This window comes from Grammomys surdaster, unplaced genomic scaffold (genome assembly GCF_004785775.1).
Source record: "Grammomys surdaster isolate TR1022 unplaced genomic scaffold, NIH_TR_1.0 126182, whole genome shotgun sequence".
Lineage (NCBI taxonomy): Eukaryota > Metazoa > Chordata > Mammalia > Rodentia > Muridae > Grammomys > Grammomys surdaster.
Genome location: NW_021620988.1, coordinates 2,775,412 through 2,794,691, shown reverse-complemented (window position 1 = coordinate 2,794,691; position 19,280 = coordinate 2,775,412). Strand labels below are relative to the sequence as shown.

The 19,280-nt window shown below is 37.5% G+C and overlaps 1 protein-coding gene across 1 annotated transcript in view; it reads left to right on the top strand.

Moving 5' to 3' along the window:
- The window catches only part of Nek1 (NIMA related kinase 1), a 117,338-nt gene that overhangs the window by 17,959 nt on the left and 80,099 nt on the right, over positions 1-19,280 (top strand). Inside the window, exons 8-11 of the mRNA XM_028757741.1 lie at positions 507-561; positions 4,671-4,871; positions 9,830-9,890; positions 11,688-11,839. Coding sequence (XP_028613574.1) covers positions 507-561; positions 4,671-4,871; positions 9,830-9,890; positions 11,688-11,839 — 469 coding nt within the window. The remainder of the gene's footprint in view (positions 1-506; positions 562-4,670; positions 4,872-9,829; positions 9,891-11,687; positions 11,840-19,280) is intronic.

Here is a 19,280-nt window from a genome sequence, read left to right as displayed (position 1 = left end):
AGGGAGGGAGGGAGAGATCATCAATTTCTTTGAAATGCTGCAGCCACCTAGCTTAGATGTAAGCTGCTAGTGGATTATGCTATCTGTTATAGAACTCCAGTGACCTTTTCCTCCTTTCCAAGGGAAAGCTCATAACCAAGAAACACTGTTTAGTTTGCTGTCATACTTGATTGTAGTAAATTAATTTTTTTTCATTTTGTAATACATTTTAAATTGAGTAAAGCAGGTTGATTTTTGCAAAAGAAAAATAAATGGAATGGATTTTTATACCATTCCTTTAAATATTAAATTTCTCCAATGACATTTCAAAGTAATTGTTTAGGCAACCCTTATTTTCTAATTCAAAATAGCTGCTTTATTATGTAGTTTGAAATTTAAAGGTAAAAAATACTTTATAGAGCACATATGCCCCCAAAGTTTTTCTATATTATTTGTTTACTTTAAATTATTAAATAAATAAATATATTCTGGTATTAAGAGGAAATTTCTCCCTTTTGTCTTTGCAGTGACATTTGGGCTTTGGGCTGTGTCCTTTATGAGTTGTGTACACTTAAACATGCAGTAAGTCTAAGTTGTGATGCTTTGAAAGTTGTGATGTCTTCCAGATAACTCAGATTTGAGGTTTGAGTTTCTGAAGTGCAGTGTTAAACTGGTTTAGTGTTATTATGTGGTTGCTGTTATTATATTTTGTACTGTTTTTTAGAAACATTTTTCTAATGCTACAAACATCTCATTCTTTTTCACATAAATTCATTTACTGTGAATTTGTATTTTACCCTAATAGTTCTAATTTAGCAGATTCTTTTAAAACACCTATAGTTAGCAAGATGTGATGGAAACGCCTGTAATCCCAGCACTTGGGAGGCTGAGGGCAGAAGAAATGCAGGTCCAGGGCCAATCTATGCTTCATAGCAAGATTCTATATGAAAAACAAACCAAAATTAAATTAAAAGCATTGAAATTCTTTGAGTTTGTTGCTGGAAGTTATTTAAAGAATATCATTTTCTGTGACAACCAGAATTATTTTTATTAAAAAAATAAACTGCCAGTATAGACAAAAAACAATAAAATTATGTGTTGTTGTTGGGAGTGCTGTGTAGTTTGATAATGTGGGAGTGTGCACGTGTGCTATGTGTGTGAAGTTGAAGGTCCCCAAGGTGGTCCATGGTCAGTGTCTGGAGGCCTTCCTTGATTGCTCTTCATCTTTATTGAGACAGGTTCACAGAACCTTTTTGTGAACTTTAGGGATCCATCTGCCTTTATCCACATCCTACCCCCTGGAGAGCACAGAACCAGCCATCTTTTATGTGTGTTCTTTGGTTCTGAACTCACATCCTTGTGTTTACACAGCTGGCACTTTACCAGCTGAGTATCTTCTCAGCCTCTTATCAAGTTATTCTGTAACATTAAGTACTCATTATTTACAATTTTCACCATTAGCACATTTTTAAAATAGTATGAAATATTCCAAAAGGGAGATTTCTCTCAAAGTATGTTTAATCGGATTAACCTTTTCTTTTGTTTTTTTTTCTTTTTCTTTTTTTTTTTTTTTCGGTTTGGTTTTTCGAGACAGAGTTTCTCTTTATAGCCTTGGCTGCTGGCTGTCCTGGAACTCACTCTGTAGACCAGGCTGGCTTCAAACTCAGAAATCCGCCTTCCTCTGCTCCCAAGTGCTGGGATTAAAGGCGTGCGCCACCACTGCCCGGCTAACTTTTTCATTTTTATGCCCTCTTTTTAAAGCATGTTTTCTTCACTGATGAAACAATACTGTATTTCATCTCAAAGAAGAGTTTAGAAGATATGTAAAATTGTAAAGCAAGAAATAAGTACCATACACAATACTAATAAGAAACAACTGCTTACATTTGTTGCTTTGCTGTAAGGTTTATTCTAACTTAATTTGCAAATCGAATTACTCATCTCCAAGAGTTTGCTTATATAAGCTGCTTTATAGCCTGCTTTTATTGTTCAATATTATTTGAAGTCTGTCTTTATTTTATTATTGTTTGTTGAGATATTCTCACATTTATATAAGTGTACATGTGCGGGCTGTCCACATGAAAGTACAAAGCATCGCAGGTCAGAAGAGTGCAGATGAAGGTGGTCCTGAGATTCCTGATGAGGGTACCCGGAACCAAACTGAGGTTCTCTGAAGAACAGAAAGACCTTAAATTGCTAAAGCATCTTTTCTGCTTCATTGTTTGTTTTTTCTTTTGTTTGCCTGCCTGCATAAACTTGTACTTTATTGTGTTAACTCTTATTTTTTTCCATAATGCGTTTCTACAAGGTTGAGTGGACTTACATCTTTTTAAAAGATTTATTTACTTTATATCTGTGAGTACACTGTAGCTGTCTTCAGACACACCAGAAGAGGGCACTGGATCCCATTACAGGTGGTCATAAGCCACCATGTGGTTGCTGAGAATTGAACTCAGGACTTTGGAAGGCTGAGCCATCTCTCCAACCCCCATGGACTTACACTTTTACAAACGGAATGAAATTAAATTTCAAATGTTCTATGAGAGCTTAACATTTATTTAGGAGGGCTTTTTTTTTTTTTATAACTGACATCACTGGTGCCTAACTTATCCTAGGCATTTTGTTTTCTTGGTATATATATTGAAAAATACCAACATTAATACAACTGTCCTGTTATTTTAGCAGAAATATCGAAGCTAATTATTTTTCTCTTATGACATCTCTAATCTTATTTGTGTATATCATTGTACACAGTTATGGATTCCTAATGACATTTTCATACTGATGATGTACACATATAGTATAATCTCAGCCCTTGAGAAACAGAAATACGGGGATTACTACAAGATTTTTACTAGTTTGGTCTTCAAATTGAGTTCAGGTCCACATAGGCCTACACAGGCCTCTAAAACATGTTATCCAAGTAGACATGTTTATCCAAGTAGAGGATGATTTACCTTGACCGTACTCACCCTCCCCTACCTTTATTCCTTTCTTCCCTACCCACCTAGTCCTCTAACTTTTCCCAGTTTTACATCAGCCTCTCACTCTCACACTCACTCTCTCCCTCCCTCCCTCCCTCCCTCCCTCCCCCCCTCCCTCCCTCCCTCTCTCTCTCTCTCTCTCTCTCTCTCTCTTTCTCCTTGTGTATGTGTGTGTGTGTAACAGAGAGACAGAAATTTAATTTTTGCTTATGGAAAAAAATACAATATTTTTTTTCTGAGTGTGGCTTACTTTACTTAATATAACAATCTGCACTTATATGCATTTTCTTTCGTTATATAATTTCCATATACCTGAATGAAATGCATTGTGTATTTGTGTATATTGTATTCAATATAGTGTATGCTTTAAGAACTCCATTCATCTGTGCAGTATATTTTGATCGTGTCTGCTCCCCACTCCCTCCTATGAGTCCTCCCAAATTCTCTTCTCGATTCTCCTCCCAACTTCAGGCCCTCTTATTTACTTTTCATTTTAAATGACTTTTAAGTCCAATTAGTGCTGCTTTAGTACACAGTTATGAGGCCATTCACTGGAGCTTCACTGACCCACCACACAGACATAGCCCTATAGAAAACTGACTTCTGTCTTCCAGCAGCCGCCAGCTGTCAGTGCTTCTTCAGCTAGGCTGGGGCTTTGTGATCTCCTCCTTATGTGTCCATCTTCTATCCATTCATCTGTTGATATACACTAAGGCTAATTCCAGAGTTTCACTTTTGATGAACAAGTATCTCTGTAATATGCCTAAGTAGATTCTTTGGGGTATATTCCCAGGGGTATTATTGCTAAATTATATGTTAGTTGCATTTTTAATTCCTTGAGGAAACTATATGTGATATCTCTGGAGGCTGGACTTAATTTACATTCCTACCAGTAGCATATGAGAGTTCCCAGCCTTTAACAGTATTCGTTGTTTCCTTACTGATAGCCATTCTGACTAGGAATGAAATCCAGTATACTTTTGATTTGCACTTCCCTGGTATCTAACAGTATGACACATTTTTTATGTGTTTAGTGGCCATTGGTATATACTCTTTTGAGAACTGTTGGTTCGTTTCATTTTCCCATTTCATGAAGTGTTCAGATTTTAAACTGCCCCACCTGTGTATTCTTTTTATTTCAGTTACAGTTTATTTTATGTTTAATCCTAAAGCACACACCTTCCTATTAATATTGCTTACCCTTCCCATTGGATTGATTAGTCTTTAGGAAGCTTCACCTCCTGCAAAAAGATAATGATGACATGGCCTAAGAATAGAGTAGTTAGGAGTTCTCTTAAGTCTTTACTTATTTTGCCCAGATGTTTTTCTCTCAGTAGTTTATTTTTTTTCTTCTAGTTGTTAGTGCAGAGGCAGAGGAAGCCAGGTCTTAAATGAAGACTACTAGGTTGCATAACTTTTTATCATCTTGATTATTGTTACGTCTTGTAAAATCTTTATAATATTTATACCTTACCTCTTGGTGTGTTGCATAAACAATTGGATCTTCCAGCAAATTATATTACTTTACTTTTTTGAAGGCAATCTTTTAAAATTCTAGGTAATTAAGTAAAGTTTACAGAAAGTTTACTAAATGCATTACTTAGGAGAGGGTTGTATTTCTACTCTGTGTTAATGGAAAAAGTACTGATATTCCCCATTCCAGTTTCGATCTATTTTAATTATGTGCATTTATTTTCTGGATTTTAGTTTGAAGCTGGAAACATGAAAAACCTGGTACTGAAGATAATATCTGGATCCTTCCCTCCCGTGTCTCTACATTATTCCTATGATCTCCGCAGCTTGCTCTCTCAGTTATTTAAAAGGAACCCTAGGGATAGACCATCAGTCAACTCCATATTGGAGAAAGGTTTTCTAGCTAAACGAATCGAAAAGTTCCTCTCACCTCAGGTATGTGTCACGTTACCCTTCAAGTTAAATAGTAAGGTTCTGGTACCTGACACAAGGGCTGTGTGATCACCACAGAACCTGGGCTGAGATGCCCTCCTCAGCCTGCATTGTGGTGCCCTTTCCTTTCCCACTGTTTATAGCTGAAGTTATTAAACCTTTCTTTGCTTCACGTTTCTTACCTCTGACCTGTAAGCTGTGAGCTCAGAGATACACCAATATTGCCGGGTGGTTGAGAGAATTAAACAGTGATGCAATAATACAGTGCTCTCTGTCTACTACATACCTGCTCAGAGTCCTTAATATATATCATCAACATAGTTGATTACACTAGTAAATATATCAGCAACATTTACATGATTATGGTTGTCTTTCACAAAGGGGTTGGAAACTATGATTATATGGACATATATAAGTACATATACTATATTACTGTATCTCAGAATTTTTCCTCTATTGTTCAACTATGGGTGCAAAACAAATATTTGTGGAGATAATTTATTTGGTAGGTTTTATTAAAAAAATTTGTCAGATCCAATGCCATCAATTACTCAAATGTGATCTCCTAAAATTGGAATTATTTGACTTTTCATGTTTATGGTGGCCTATATTAATTTAATCCACATTGAATTCTTTTGTGAATAAGATACGTAGCAAAAGCATATCCATATTGCTTATATGTGCCTCTGGTTTAACAGAACATTCCTGAGAACAAATGCTATTCAGAAAACGAGATGTTCATTTAGCTAACTAAACTTTGGAAATCAAAGGTTACTTGTTTAAAACATGGCAACAATCTATGAAATGTGGTGTTTTACAAGATTTCTTTGTTAGAAATAATTCTTTCAAAGGCTGTTTAGATGTAGTGTACTGTTATTTTTTTGGCAGCAACCAGATAAGAAACAAAGGCTTCATTTAATCTTGTTGAAGCTACCTCCTCCTTGCCAGTGTAGTTAGAGCATAGTCTCAAGACTAAAACACTGCAATGAAAGGGAAAGTATTAAAGCCCCAGTTATGAAACATAGTGTGCAAAAGGGGGGCGGATTATGATTAACAACAAATAGAGTACCTAATAACTTGTGCTTGGTATGCTTCACCCCTTCCTTACTGGTATTTAAGCATCACTGGGATTTACAAAATCTTGCATTTTGTTCCTAAGTGAGGTGCTTTATGCTTTAACATATGGACTATTGGTTCTATTATCACTGTAATGATCTAGCTTGCACAAACTTATGTTTTCTCACAGTGTCGCCCAGCCTTGCAAGCCTATGATCCTGCTGCCTCATGCTTGTGAAGGTCTGGATTACAAGACAACTTTTATTTTTAAAACAGTAGTTCCTTTAATGCCATTAGCCAAAATAGTAGTGCCCAGTACTCATCCTTGTACACCTTAATTGCAGTTTCCTGCATGGGGCGTCACAAATGAGGGGGATGCTTTGGCTCCTTAGAAGTCCAGCCTCTGTCTGTTATAGCTGTCTGTGAGGAGGAAAGTCTGCCGTATCTGAATAGTCCAACATCACAGCTGTTGAGCACTTGGAATGGGACTAATGGGACTAAAGAACTAAGTTTTAAGCTTTCAGTGATAAGTAAGCTTTTAATTCAGAAGGCCACATACTGGTAATGGACAACATTCCCTTGGGATTCCAGGATCTTCTTGAGTTCTGTACATTCCATCTCTCAATTCATATGAACATGTACATAGAACAGAAAGATCCATATTTGAAGAAATTACATTGAGGGCAAGTTGGAGATCATAAAATACCCATTGACCAGGCCTAGAATACTACAGTCCTATAATCTCAGCTGCTCGGGAGGTCTTGAGGCATGAAAGGAAAGCCTAGACAATTTAAGGAGCTCCTATCTCAAAAGTGGGGTTGGCAGACTGTGAAGAGTACCCAGGATCTAGGTTATTGATGGAGTATGTCCCCGAGCATCTAGAGCCCTGGAGTCAGGAGTTTCATACAGAACAGATCCCTCTGTTTTTCTAAAAAATGGGGAAAAAAATGCCCATGTTCAGAAGAGAACACATTCTCACATATGTGCCCTGAATTGTCTTTGAACTAGACTTCTGCTCATGTTTGTCTTCTATCGTACTAGTTCTCAAATACAAAATACACAGTCTCCTAGAGGAATTGAATTTGCTGGGTTCATTCACAACCTTCTCTGCCTCAGAGACTAAGGCAGAGCCAGAGAATTTATGTGTAGTTATAGGATTGATGGTGTTGGTTTGAGGCTTTGAATACTACTGTCATAGGAGATCTTCAATAGGGAAAATAATCTTCTCAGATTGGAGATTTGTGCCTATTGGATGTCTTGTCTGCTGCTGAATATTCTTTCTACTGTGCTTTATACTTTGGAAAAAGTGAGAAAATTCACTTAGCATTATTCTCCAACAATAAGATAAAAATAATTTCAGATTGAATAAAATCTTTGTTTGATATCATAGTTTGATATCATACTGGAAAAATGTAGGTGAAAGAAAGAAAATTATTTGTAGAAAGTATAAGTACTTGTTTCACAAAATATAAATGCTGAAGAGTGAGTAATGGAATATTTACAATGTTAAAAGAGACAGACACTGTGAAGATATTTATCCAATGACATGTTTGCAGATGAGTGTCACTCATGTCAGGTGGTAAGTGATTCACAGTAAACTTAAGTGGCATTTCTAAGAGAGCATCTTTTGAAGTGACACTTGAACACATTTGACATAAATGATGCATCTAGAACTCAGCGATCCTCCATAGATGAAGTTTTTGTTAAGTTGCTAAGATATGAAAAAGGCAAGTAACATGTGCTGTATATTACTCTAGTTTGAGAATGAAAGACTGGAGAAGTAATAAAAATACATTAGTAAGATTAGCAGGGGTAAGCAGTTAGCAAGAGGAGAGTTTGCTGGCTGCATTGTTGGATTTTAATCAGTTTATTTAGCAACATTTATGATTGAAAGAAAAATACATTGTGATAGGTAGCTTTTTTTCTTTGTTTAGGAAACATTGCATTTCTTTTTATTTTCTTTTATTTATTGCTTTTTAAATTATTATGAACTATCTTTTTGAAATTTCTTTTTTTTTCATTTATTCACTTTATCTATCAATTGCTGCCCTCATCCCCAGTCACTCTCTCCCACAATTCCTCCTCCTCCCTTGCTATTTCCCCCTCCCACAGTCCTTTCCTCATCCTTCCTTCCCTGTCTCCTCTTTTTCTCCCCCAGGTATCTCCCCACAATAGCATATCAAGTCTCTGCAAGGCTAGATGCATCCTCTCCTACTGAGACCAGACAAGGCAGCCAGCTAGAAAGTATCTCCCACAAAAGACAACAGCTTTTGGAATAGCCCCCCACTCCATTTGTTTGGGACCCACATGAAGACCAAGCTGCATATCTACTACATGTGTGTTAAGAGGCCTAGGTCCAGTCCATGCATGCTGTTTGGTTTGTGGTTCGGTCTCTAAGATACCCCCCCCAAAAGGGTTCAGGTTAGCTGACTCTGTTGGTCTTCCTGTGGAGTTCCTATCCCCTTGGAGGGCCCTCAATCCTTCCCCCAGCTGTTCCATAAGAGTCCCCAAGCTCCATCCAGTGTTTGGCTGTGGGTTTCTGCATCCCTCTGAGTCAGCTGCCAGGTGGAACGTCTCAGAGGACAGCCTTGCTAGACTCCTGGCTGCAAACATAAGAGTATCATTAATAGTGTCAGGGATTAGTGCTTATCCATGTTTTGGGTCTCTAGTTGGGCCACTTATTGCTTGGCCATTCTCCCAGTCTCCACTTCATCCCCTATTCCTACATGTCTTATAGACAAGATAGATTTTGGTTTGAAAGTTTTGTGGATGGGTTGGTGTACCTATTACTCCACTGTGGTTCTTGCTTAGCTACAGGGGTGATCTCTTCAAGTTCCATATCCCCATGCTTTGAGTAACACCTAAGGCTACTCCCATTGATTCTTGGGTGCCTCCCGCATCCCAGGTCTCTGGCATGTCCTGGAGATGCTCCCTTCCTCTCTGCCCTCAGCAGTTGCAGATTTCCATTCACTCTTATGGCCATTTGGCCGTCTCTCCTGTCCTTCCCCTCACTTGATCCTGAAACACCCCCCATCCCCTTTCCCAGCCAGTTTCTTCCCTCCCTCTGCCTCCTATGACTATTTTCTTACCCCTTCTAAGTGGGTTACTTCACTCAGGATGATATCCTCAAGTTTCATACATTTGCCTGCAAAATTCATAATTTGTTTTTAATGGCTGAATAGTATCCCATTGTGTCAATGTACCACATTTTCTTTATCCATTCTTTAGTTGAGGGACATCTAGGTTGCTTCCAGTTTCTGGCTATTAATGAGTAAAGCAGCTATGAACATAGTTGAGCAAGTGTCCCTGTGGTAAAGTTAGGCCATCTTTTGGGTATATGACTAGGAATTAGTATAGCTGGGTCTTGAGATAGAAGTAGTCTCATTTTTCTGAGAAATTGCTAAATTGATTTCAAAAGTGGTTATACAAATTTGCACTCCCACCAGCCATGGAAGAGTGTTCCCCTTGTTCCACATCCTTAAGACAGCATGTGCTAGCATTTATTTTTTATCGTAGCCATTCAGACTGGTGTAAGATAGAATCTCAGTTGTTTTAATTTGCATTTTTCTGTTGACTAAGACTTTGAATATTTCTTTAAGTGTTAGTTGGCTATTCAAGATTCCACTGTTGAGAATTCTTTGTTTAGCTTTGTACCTCATTTCTAATTAATTAATTAATTAATGTGTTTATTTATTTATTTGGTTGTGTTTTGTTGTTTTTGTTTTTTCAAGGCAGAATCTCACTATATAGCACTGGCTGTTCTGGAACTCGATGTGCTAGGCTGGCCTCGAACTCACAGAGCTCTATCTACCTGCTCTTCCTCCCTAGTTCTGCAACTAAAGGTGTGCGCCACCACACTCAGAGGTGATATTTTTTCTAACATTATTTTTCTCTTTCAATCTAAGCTTATTGCAGAAGAATTTTGTCTAAAAACATTTTCAAAGATTGGACCACAGCCTGTCCCAGGTAAATTACATTTCACATGAAGCTTTTCATCTGTTTGAAATACTCAAGACTAGATATACTACAAATAGATAGAGAAAACAAATTGGGATGGTTATGGAATAAATTTAATCTAAAGTAAATATTAAATTTCTTATATATATTGATATACAATAATTATTATTACAGTTTTTATTTGCTATCTTATTTAAATGAAATCTGACTTGAAAATCTTTATCAAAGCTTTGTTGATATTTTGAGAACATTGTCTAAAATATAAATGTTACACTAAGGTATAAATTGTTATATAAAACATTTTTCTTTATGAAATATTTTATATTCTAAATTTTTAAAAGTAAGTTATTGAGGTCAACTATTTTACTAAAGGTAAGTTTTATTTTGATTTTGACCATTTGAATGACCATTCTACTACTATACATTTTATCCAGAGAATTCAATTTTTTAATGTATTCACAGATAGCTGCTACTATGCCCCATAGAGGTGTGTATGTATGTGTGTATGTGTGCACTCGCACACATATGTGTGTGTTCATGTGTGAAAGGGTGCATGTGTGGGTACATCGCTTGCCCACAACCCAGTCTTGTAGGGGCATTTTTTTCTTCAATTGAAGTTCCTTTCTGTTAAATTGGTATAAAACTAGCCAGCAGTTTGATAAGAGTTGACTAAATTATGTGACTAATGTATGCTTATAAAGAACTTTTTAGAATAAACATTACTCCAATTTTAATAAATACTTTCATGTTTTGATATATTTTCTTGTCATAACATGCTCAATGAATTTGAATGAGAATATATTATAAACAGTTTTTATACGTAATATAATATCGTGAACATCTTCTAATAAATTTTTCTTTGAAGTTGAATTTAATGTTAGCTTTTCATTGTGAACTACCATTTAATTTTTTCTTTATCCTTGTAAAAATGAATACTTTTTGGAAGAAATTGATTTAAATTATATTAGTACATACTAAAATCCCTGAGTTGCAGAGTGGGCTGGAAAAAAAGACAGTAGCTCCTCAGGCTGTGGGGAGCTTAGCCAGAGGGAACTTTACAGAGGTGGAAACTGAGGTGAGAAAGGGTTTGGATAAGGGATGGGGGACAGACTATTTGACTTGCAGTATCTTTTTTATTGAAGTTTAGCTATTTTCTAGAACTTTGAGAGGGGTGTTACGTTATCCAGTTCTTATGACAGCTTTATACATGCATATAATGCATCCGATATCTCCTACTTACAATCTAGCAAGAGAACTCAATTTTTTAATATATTCACAGATAGCTGCTGCTATGCCCCATAGAGGTGTGTATGTGTGTGTGCGTGAACCCGTGTGTGTGCACGTTCATGTGAAAGGGCTCATGTGTGGGTACACAGTGAACCTATGTGTATGCCAAAGAACAACTTCAGGTGTCGTCCTCAGAAATGTCCTTACTTGTCATGGAGCTAACCATTAGGTTATACTGGCTGGCCATCATGCCCCAGGGATCTGCTAGTCTCTGCTTCCCTGCAAATGAGATTATGATCTCACGCTACCACTCCTGGCAGTTTTATATGTGTTAAGGATCCAATTCAGTCCTCATGTTTGTGAAGCAAGAACTTACTTATGGAGCTACCTTCCCAAAACCATTATCTTAGAATATTACTCTTATTTTTTAAAAAGCATTGATATTTGCTAAAAAAATTTAAGTTTGAAAGGTTGCTAATGATTGTGAAAATGAAAAAGTACCATTCTTGAAGACTTTTGGCACTAAAGATTCAATGTAAAGAATTACTAGAAAAGAATTTTGCTTGTCTTTTCATGAAGGTAAAAGACCAGCATCAGGACAAGGTGCCAGTCCTTTTGTCCCTGCTCAGAAAATCACAAAGCCTGCTGCTAAATACGGAGTGCCTTTAACATATAAGAAGTACGGAGATAAAAAGTTACTTGAAAAAAAAACACCCCCAAAACATAAACAGGTAAGATCCTTTTACAGACTGCCTAATACCAAGTTCAGCATGACCCCATTTAATAACAGCTCCGTGAGTTATCTTGATACTCAGAGTAGTCTTTATTTCCTTACTAAGGAAAGTTGTTCTACTTCCTCCGTCCTCTCTACTTAGGGGCCTTACTTACTTAGGGGCATTGGACTGCCATTAAGTAGATACACTGAGTAAACCAGTGTAATAAAAAAGGTAGCATTATCAATGAAATTGTTCTTGAACATTTGATTGTATGCATAGAAGTACCTGTGGTATTGTTGTAAAACACTAGGACATTTGTATATTTCAGAATTCACAGTCAAATAAATCAAAATCTTAGAGCTATATAAAGAACATAATCTTATGTGTGACAGTCTCCAGATTAAAAAATTAAGGTCTAATCGGGACGGGTATGGCCCTCATGCCTCACTGGACAACGACAGGGGGACCGGAGCCATTACAAGGTCCCCTTCAATTACTGGAGGTCAGGCCTCTATCCCCACCTTCACAAGATTAGAATCACCTCAGCCCTTCTATACTTAGAGAAGGAAGGAGATGTCAGGGGCAGCCCTGCTTACACACTGAAGGCCTAAAATCAGCCATAGGCCTAAAATCAGCAATAGGCCTGTCATACATGTATACTAACACCAAGTCTTGGGTCTCTGTGGAAAAACATTGAAACAGATGGCTATAAGCTAATGTAAACAGGCAGCTTTTGTGGAAATTTACCAGCCTGAGTAGTCATAGACCTTGTAAATAGGTAGCCTTGGCAGACAATACCAACTTAGATAAGGACAAGTGAATCATAGGTAGAGTCATAGTGATCTGTCCCCCGAACCTTCACCCAGCTGATACCCTGTTCTGAAAGATATCTGTATTCCCCCTGAGCACCCATGCTCCAGTGTCATCCCCTTCCCCACGTCCTGCCTTTCTGTGTTTATAACCCCTGTGTGAATGAATTACGATTTGAAAAAAATAAATAAATTATTAAAAAAAAATTAAGGTCTAAAACAGAGTAGCATGCCTGAGATCACAGTAACAGTTACAGGACATTGGCATTTTTTAAAAATTAGGTAAGTTATCCTTAAATAGTTTAAAATGATTATAAAAAAAATCAGTCTTTCAAGGTATGTATATAAATTAACAGAGAGTCAGGAGACAGAAGCTACATAGTAATTCAAATATGGAAATTTTAATGTAAATCACTATTAGCTAGTTTTGTGATTAGCCTTTAAATGTGTCAGGCGGAATATAATATGGGAATGACAGATACAAGAATCAGCTGGTCCTTCTAGTACTAAGAGAATACTCAAAGAAAGAACACAAAAATTAAAGATTCCCCAACCCCATTCTTGAAGTTAATTCAGACATTATTTGGATGGGGCATGGCTGTAAGCTTATTTGTGGTGACATCCATTGTGGGGCCACAGTCTGGCACTGGTAAAACTATCTACTACAGAGCTGAGAACCCCTGGGGAGCTTCTAAATGTTAGTAAAGTATACTAAGAAGCCTAGGTAGTTGACATACTCTGAGAGGCCTGCTGGAAGGCAGGTGAAATATGCCTGGTGCTGCTGAGCTTTCTGCAAAGCTGATTGGATACCAGCAGAGATCTGGAGGAAGCTGGCTGTGTGATATTGCTGAAATTCAGCTGCAAACTGACAGGACATAGACACTTTTGCAAGGTACCTTCAGGAGTGAGTGACACAGTATGTTCCCACATGCTTCGGTAACAGAAGAGAAATACTGAGCAGAAGAGACACTCCTTCTGTAGTATCTCCTCCATCATCCGCTAATGCACTAGTGAGCAAAGGAAAATGGTAGCACGCCCAGCTGTGGTAGTGGAAGCAGGGCTCTCTATACAGGGCAAGGTAACTGGCATACTGGCATTATCAGTTTTCTTTATTCAGCTATGGACCAGAGCCATGGGATCCTTTTCTCTCATTGGTCATCAAAAGAAAGCTAGGACTGAAGACCTTCCGATTTCTTGATCTTTAAGAAGATTCTCTAAGACTCTGATCATGCCCTAATCTTCACACCTCAGTATTACTGGTAGATCTTTTCTTTTCTGTTTTGTTTTTTAAAAGAATTTCTCTGTGTAACTCTGGCTGTCTGGAACTCACACAGATCCACCTGGCTCGGCGTGGAGTGCTGGAGTCAAAGGCGCATGTGCACTACTGCCTGCAGGGTCTTTGGTAGTTCTTAAGGTCTTCAACCACAAAGTTTCTTGTATGCCAAACCTTAAAGATAATCCTTGCTCATTTTTCTCCGGAACTTGGCTTGTCCCTAAACTCTCTACCCTTCTTATGTGGTGTCTTTCTCCTAAAACTGGATCTAGGTATTGTGGTAATGCTTTTCTTATTGACAGCAGACCCTCCCTGCTCCAGCAATCATGGTTTCCTTCCAGACTCTGTAGTACCTGCTTCTGGGCTGTAGTAGAGTCATCTGCAGACCCATGTTCTTTTTAAAGAGTTTGACATCTGACTCACTCACAGTTTTCCTAATATTGTCATAATTTTAGATGGCTTCGGGATCCCAAAAAGATGGTGTAGTGCATATATTTTATATTTTACTCAGCTCATTTATTTACCTTGTTTCTCACCTTACTGTTGAGCATTCTGGTAATATCCTTATTCCTGTAAACATCAACTCTATCCTTCATTTGTTCCAAAACTCCTGGTGGTCACCACTGACTGCTCTTTTGGCACCACATGCTCTCTGCTCTGCCTTCACAATATATGGAGTTGTTTCCAATCATTTCTTCTGCTTTAGTTGTAGCCACTTTCCATCTCACGTAGGTAACAATGGCCTAACTGGTTTCTCCACTTCCATGTGTCGAGAGCTGAGAAGACTGACCGCTGCGTTACAGGGAAGCGCAGTTTTTAATCTCAGTCAACCGGGCTCTTGGCAGGGGGATGCTCCTCAGAGCCCCCCGACAGCCTTCTGACCTCTCAGAGCCTTGTTTCCTACTTCTTCCATGTTGGTGGACGGCAGCCCCGATGTAATCCGTTTTTACTATCAACATGCTCAGTGCTGCTTGCAAAACTATGGGTTTTTTCTTGCTGTTTTCTGCCATGCCTGTGATGTTTTGAGTGAGAATGGCTACCATAGGCACATATATTTGGATTTTGGTGGATGGTGGATGGGACTGCTTAGAAAGGATTAGGATGTATGGCCTTATTGGAAGAGGTGTGTCTCTGGGGCGGGTTTTGAGGTTTCAAAAGGCTCTGGTGAATTCCAGTGGTCTCTCTCTGCCTTCTGGTTCTGGACCAGATGTGAGCTCTCTGTTGTTCCTGCACTCTGCCCTATGAAACTATTACCCAAATTAACACTGTCTAAGACGGCTTGTTCACCATGTTTCATCACAATAATAGAAACGAATAAAAGATAACTAAAGACAGCGTCTGCTCGCAGTTCCCTTTGTGATTATACAGTATCCTCTTCCACATTTGTTGTCTTCATTGGAGCCTGGTGTGCTTTGTCTCCACGTTACTACCATCAAATGCTTACTTGTTTAGTAATAGTATTTCTCCTATCTATCTGTGGATAAACCTCACGAGTATGAAGATTTTGTTATTTGTTTAGTAATTAGTATTTCTCCTATCTGTGGATAAACCTCACGAGTATGAAGATTTTGTTATTTGTTTAGTAATAGTATTTCTCCTATCTGTGGATAAACCTCACGAGTATGAAGATTTTGTTATTTGTTTAGTAATAGTATTTCTCCTATCTGTGGATAAACCTCACGAGTATGAAGATTTTGTTATTTGTTTAGTAATAGTATTTCTATCTGTGGATAAACCTCATGAGTATGAAGATTTTGTTACATTCGTCATCATAAATTGTCCCTAAAAAATATGTCCTGGCCTGCAATAAGCTTTCCATAAATATTTATTAAATAAATGAATGAATGGGTGGTAACTTAGGCATCAAGTCATTTTGAAACCTTAATTTTTTTTCAGAGAAATGGCACCCAATATTTTAGTGAAACTCATGTTAGAAAAATCATCTTGTCTTTTTTTTTTTAAAAAAAAAGATTTTATTTAATTATTTGATTTATATATGACGAGTACACTGCAGCTATCTTCAGACACACCAGAAGAGGACATCAGATCCCATTACAGATGGCTGTGAGCTACCGTGTGGTTGCTGGGAATTGAACTCAGGACCTTTGGAAGAGCAGTCAGTGTTCTTAACCACAGAGCCATCTCTCCAGCCCCATCTTGTCTTTATTTGTACTTTTGAGATTTTATTTTTCCTTTTATGCATATGATTGTTTCGCCTGCATGTGTATGTTTGTGCACCACTGCATATGCAGTGCCCATGAAGACCAGAAAACAGCATTGGATCTCCTGAGACTAGAATTACAAATGATTGTGAGCCACCATGTGGGTGATGAGACATGAAAGAAGGTCCTATGGAAGAACATCAAGTGTGCCCTTAACTACTGAGCTGGCTCTCCTGTCCTTGTTGTCATTTGTAGCAAGTTCATGAGTATTGCTCAACAACTGGAGAAGAAAATGATAATAGCAAACTTCCATAATCAATCATTAAAAAAAGAATTTTCATTAATTTTTTTTTAGTTAGAAAAGACCCATAGCTTGCTAGGATCATTAGTAGTGCTAAAGACACCGAAATTTAATAAAATGTCTTTAACTTCCTATTAGACTCTAGAAATTGCAATCTTTAGAAGATTAGAAACAGACTCGTGGAAGTAAAAATGTATATACTAGATCCATATCCAAAGTCCTGCTGTGTAAACTCCATGCTCGTGCCTAGGTGATACGGAGTCTCGAGGTTCCACCTTTTCCTACTGCTCTGACCTGCATCATGCTCCTGGACTCAGCTGACCATGCCCTCCGTGTACGCACGTTGTCCTCTGTTTTGTTTGGTCTGTTCCCTCCCCTCCTTTTGAGTGCTTTTTTTCCCTTTGGCTTTTCTAGGCTCAAGTCCCTTCAATATCACACCATTTTTCATATAAGTCCTTGCTGGGGAAAATACTCATCTCTTATCATTTTACTATGGAAACAATAAAATCCCTTGAGGGGACAACAGCCTACAGGAGCCACTTGTTTACTATGCGTGCTCTAGCTTTCCATTCTAGATTAACAGATAGGATGCTGGCATCATGGCCAGGGACACTGCTACACTGGGAGCAGTGGCATTTATAGTTAAAGTTTCCCACTGATCAGAGGGATAGAAATGTCATAAATATGCTAATACTCTTTTCCACACACAGACGTCTTTCATTTTTTCTCATTGTATCATCTGCCCCTCCCAATGAAAAATAGGACAAATTTCCTTGTCACAACTTCTTCAGTACCTTGTGTGTATCCTTTTAATGTCATGTTTATTAGAATGTCACCTCTATAGGCAGTTTTATACATGTTTGCAACAAAATAATAAGTTTCTCGGTGTTTTAAATGCATAAATGATTGAATGAATTCAATTCCTATCAGGAAAGCAGTTCCCTTTATTTTCTAACTATACTAAATAGGATGAAAGGACAAATAAAAGCCCTACTTTTAGGCACAACTAAACCAGTGGTCTTTGAGAGGTTGCTTCCTGTGTGTGTGTTATGTATGTGGTGTATGTGATGTATGTGTGTATGTGGTGGCCAGCCATCAGGTTCAGGTACCTTCTGTCCCTCTACACTTTATTTTTTGAGACAAGGTCTCTCAGGAAGCCAGAAACTCACTTTTTTGACTAGGTTACTGGCCCACAGCCTCTGAGGTTATAGATAAGCACCAGAAAGCCTGGCTTTTACATGAGTTCTGGGGACACAAGGATCAAACTTAGGTCTTCCTTCTGCACAGTAGCATCCTACCCACTGAGTCATTTCCCATCCAGGGGTTTTATTGTTAATGCTTTATACTAACTATTTCAGTGTAGAGTTATAAGTAAAACACAACTTTTGAGATAGATTATTTGCATAGATAGATAATTTGGTTGATAACAATTTGGTTTCTAGTGAAGCACATTGGTATTTGAAGTTATTTTAGTATAATCATGATGTCATTTTTTTCCATCAAGTAGTTTGATAAATTTGAAATAGATTTAGTATGCTTTTGACAACTTTGAAGAATAAAAGAAGGGAAAAACACATTTTCAGTATCCAAGTAGTGCATTTCTTTAACCGAATTTTATGTATTTTACTTATCTTCATAGTTGTATTATAGTCTATTGTTATGAAATCAGTTATGTTGACTTCACTGCTACAAGTATGTTTTTAAAATAGTTTACATTACATAAAATTTCTTTACAACATGTTTTATTTTTCCTAAATATATTTTTTAAGAATGTTAATTAAAAGTAAATTTATTTCATAGATAATTTTCAAGACATGTTGAATTTACATATGTAACTCATACTTAACACTTGTAATATAGACATGCGTAACTTGTCTGATTTCTTGGGGATAAAATTCATGTTGGCCATGGGTAAGAGAGGGCAGACATTTACATGTTTAAATCAATAAGAAATAGGCTTGCTTTACGGCCACACACTAGTCTGTGAGAAAGAAAGAAATGGTGTGCTGAGTAATATGGTAAAAGGTCCCTTTTTGACCAGGACTGAAACCATGTGATACTTTTTGTGTAGCTGATAGAATCAAATAATGTGTTTTTATTAATGCTTCCTTCATCCTCAGTAAATGTTCAGTGTACACAGGCTGCATGCCGTGGGGATTTTGTGTTCCTCGTACTAATATTCAGGATAATAGATTCCACCTGCCATAATCTGAGTGATGGAGAAAGTGGCTCAGGTTACCACCTGAGGCTACAGGCTTTTGGGTTTTAGGCAACATTGTTACTTTTTAAATTGTTTTTTGGTTTGTTATTTTCAAGACTGTATCTTTCTGTATAACAGCCTTGGCTGTTCTAGAACTCACCTTGTAGACCAGGCTTGCCTCAAACTTATAGAGATCTTCTTGCCTCTGCCTCTCGAGTGCTGGAACTAAAGACATGTGCCACCAAGTCCAGCACTTTCTAAAATTTTTTAAGCAAATAAGCCTGATTTTTCTAAGCTAACCCATTGAAAGCTAAATAGTAACCAACACTTGGGATGTGCCATAACTTATTTTTAAAAGATTTAACCTAGCACTCATTTACTGTAGATTATTTGCTTGATGACACAGAACACACTTAACAATGGTAAAAATGATTTTATTCTGTATATTTTACTACAATAAAAGAGAATAGAAGTAAAATTATGAAAATTTTAAAGAGTTATAAGAAAAAGTAAAAGCATAGCAATCAAATAGATAGGAAACTTGTCAAGCGTTATAACATGGGGATAGACTTCTGTGGTGGTTTAGTTGTCTGAAGCTGCCTTTCACTGCCTCCTCAGCTCCTGGACTCTTGCTCTTGCTTTCCTTCTGAAGAGCTGACGTGCTGTCAGCTAGCAACACAGTGCCTGACTGGGAGATTTTAAATAAACACC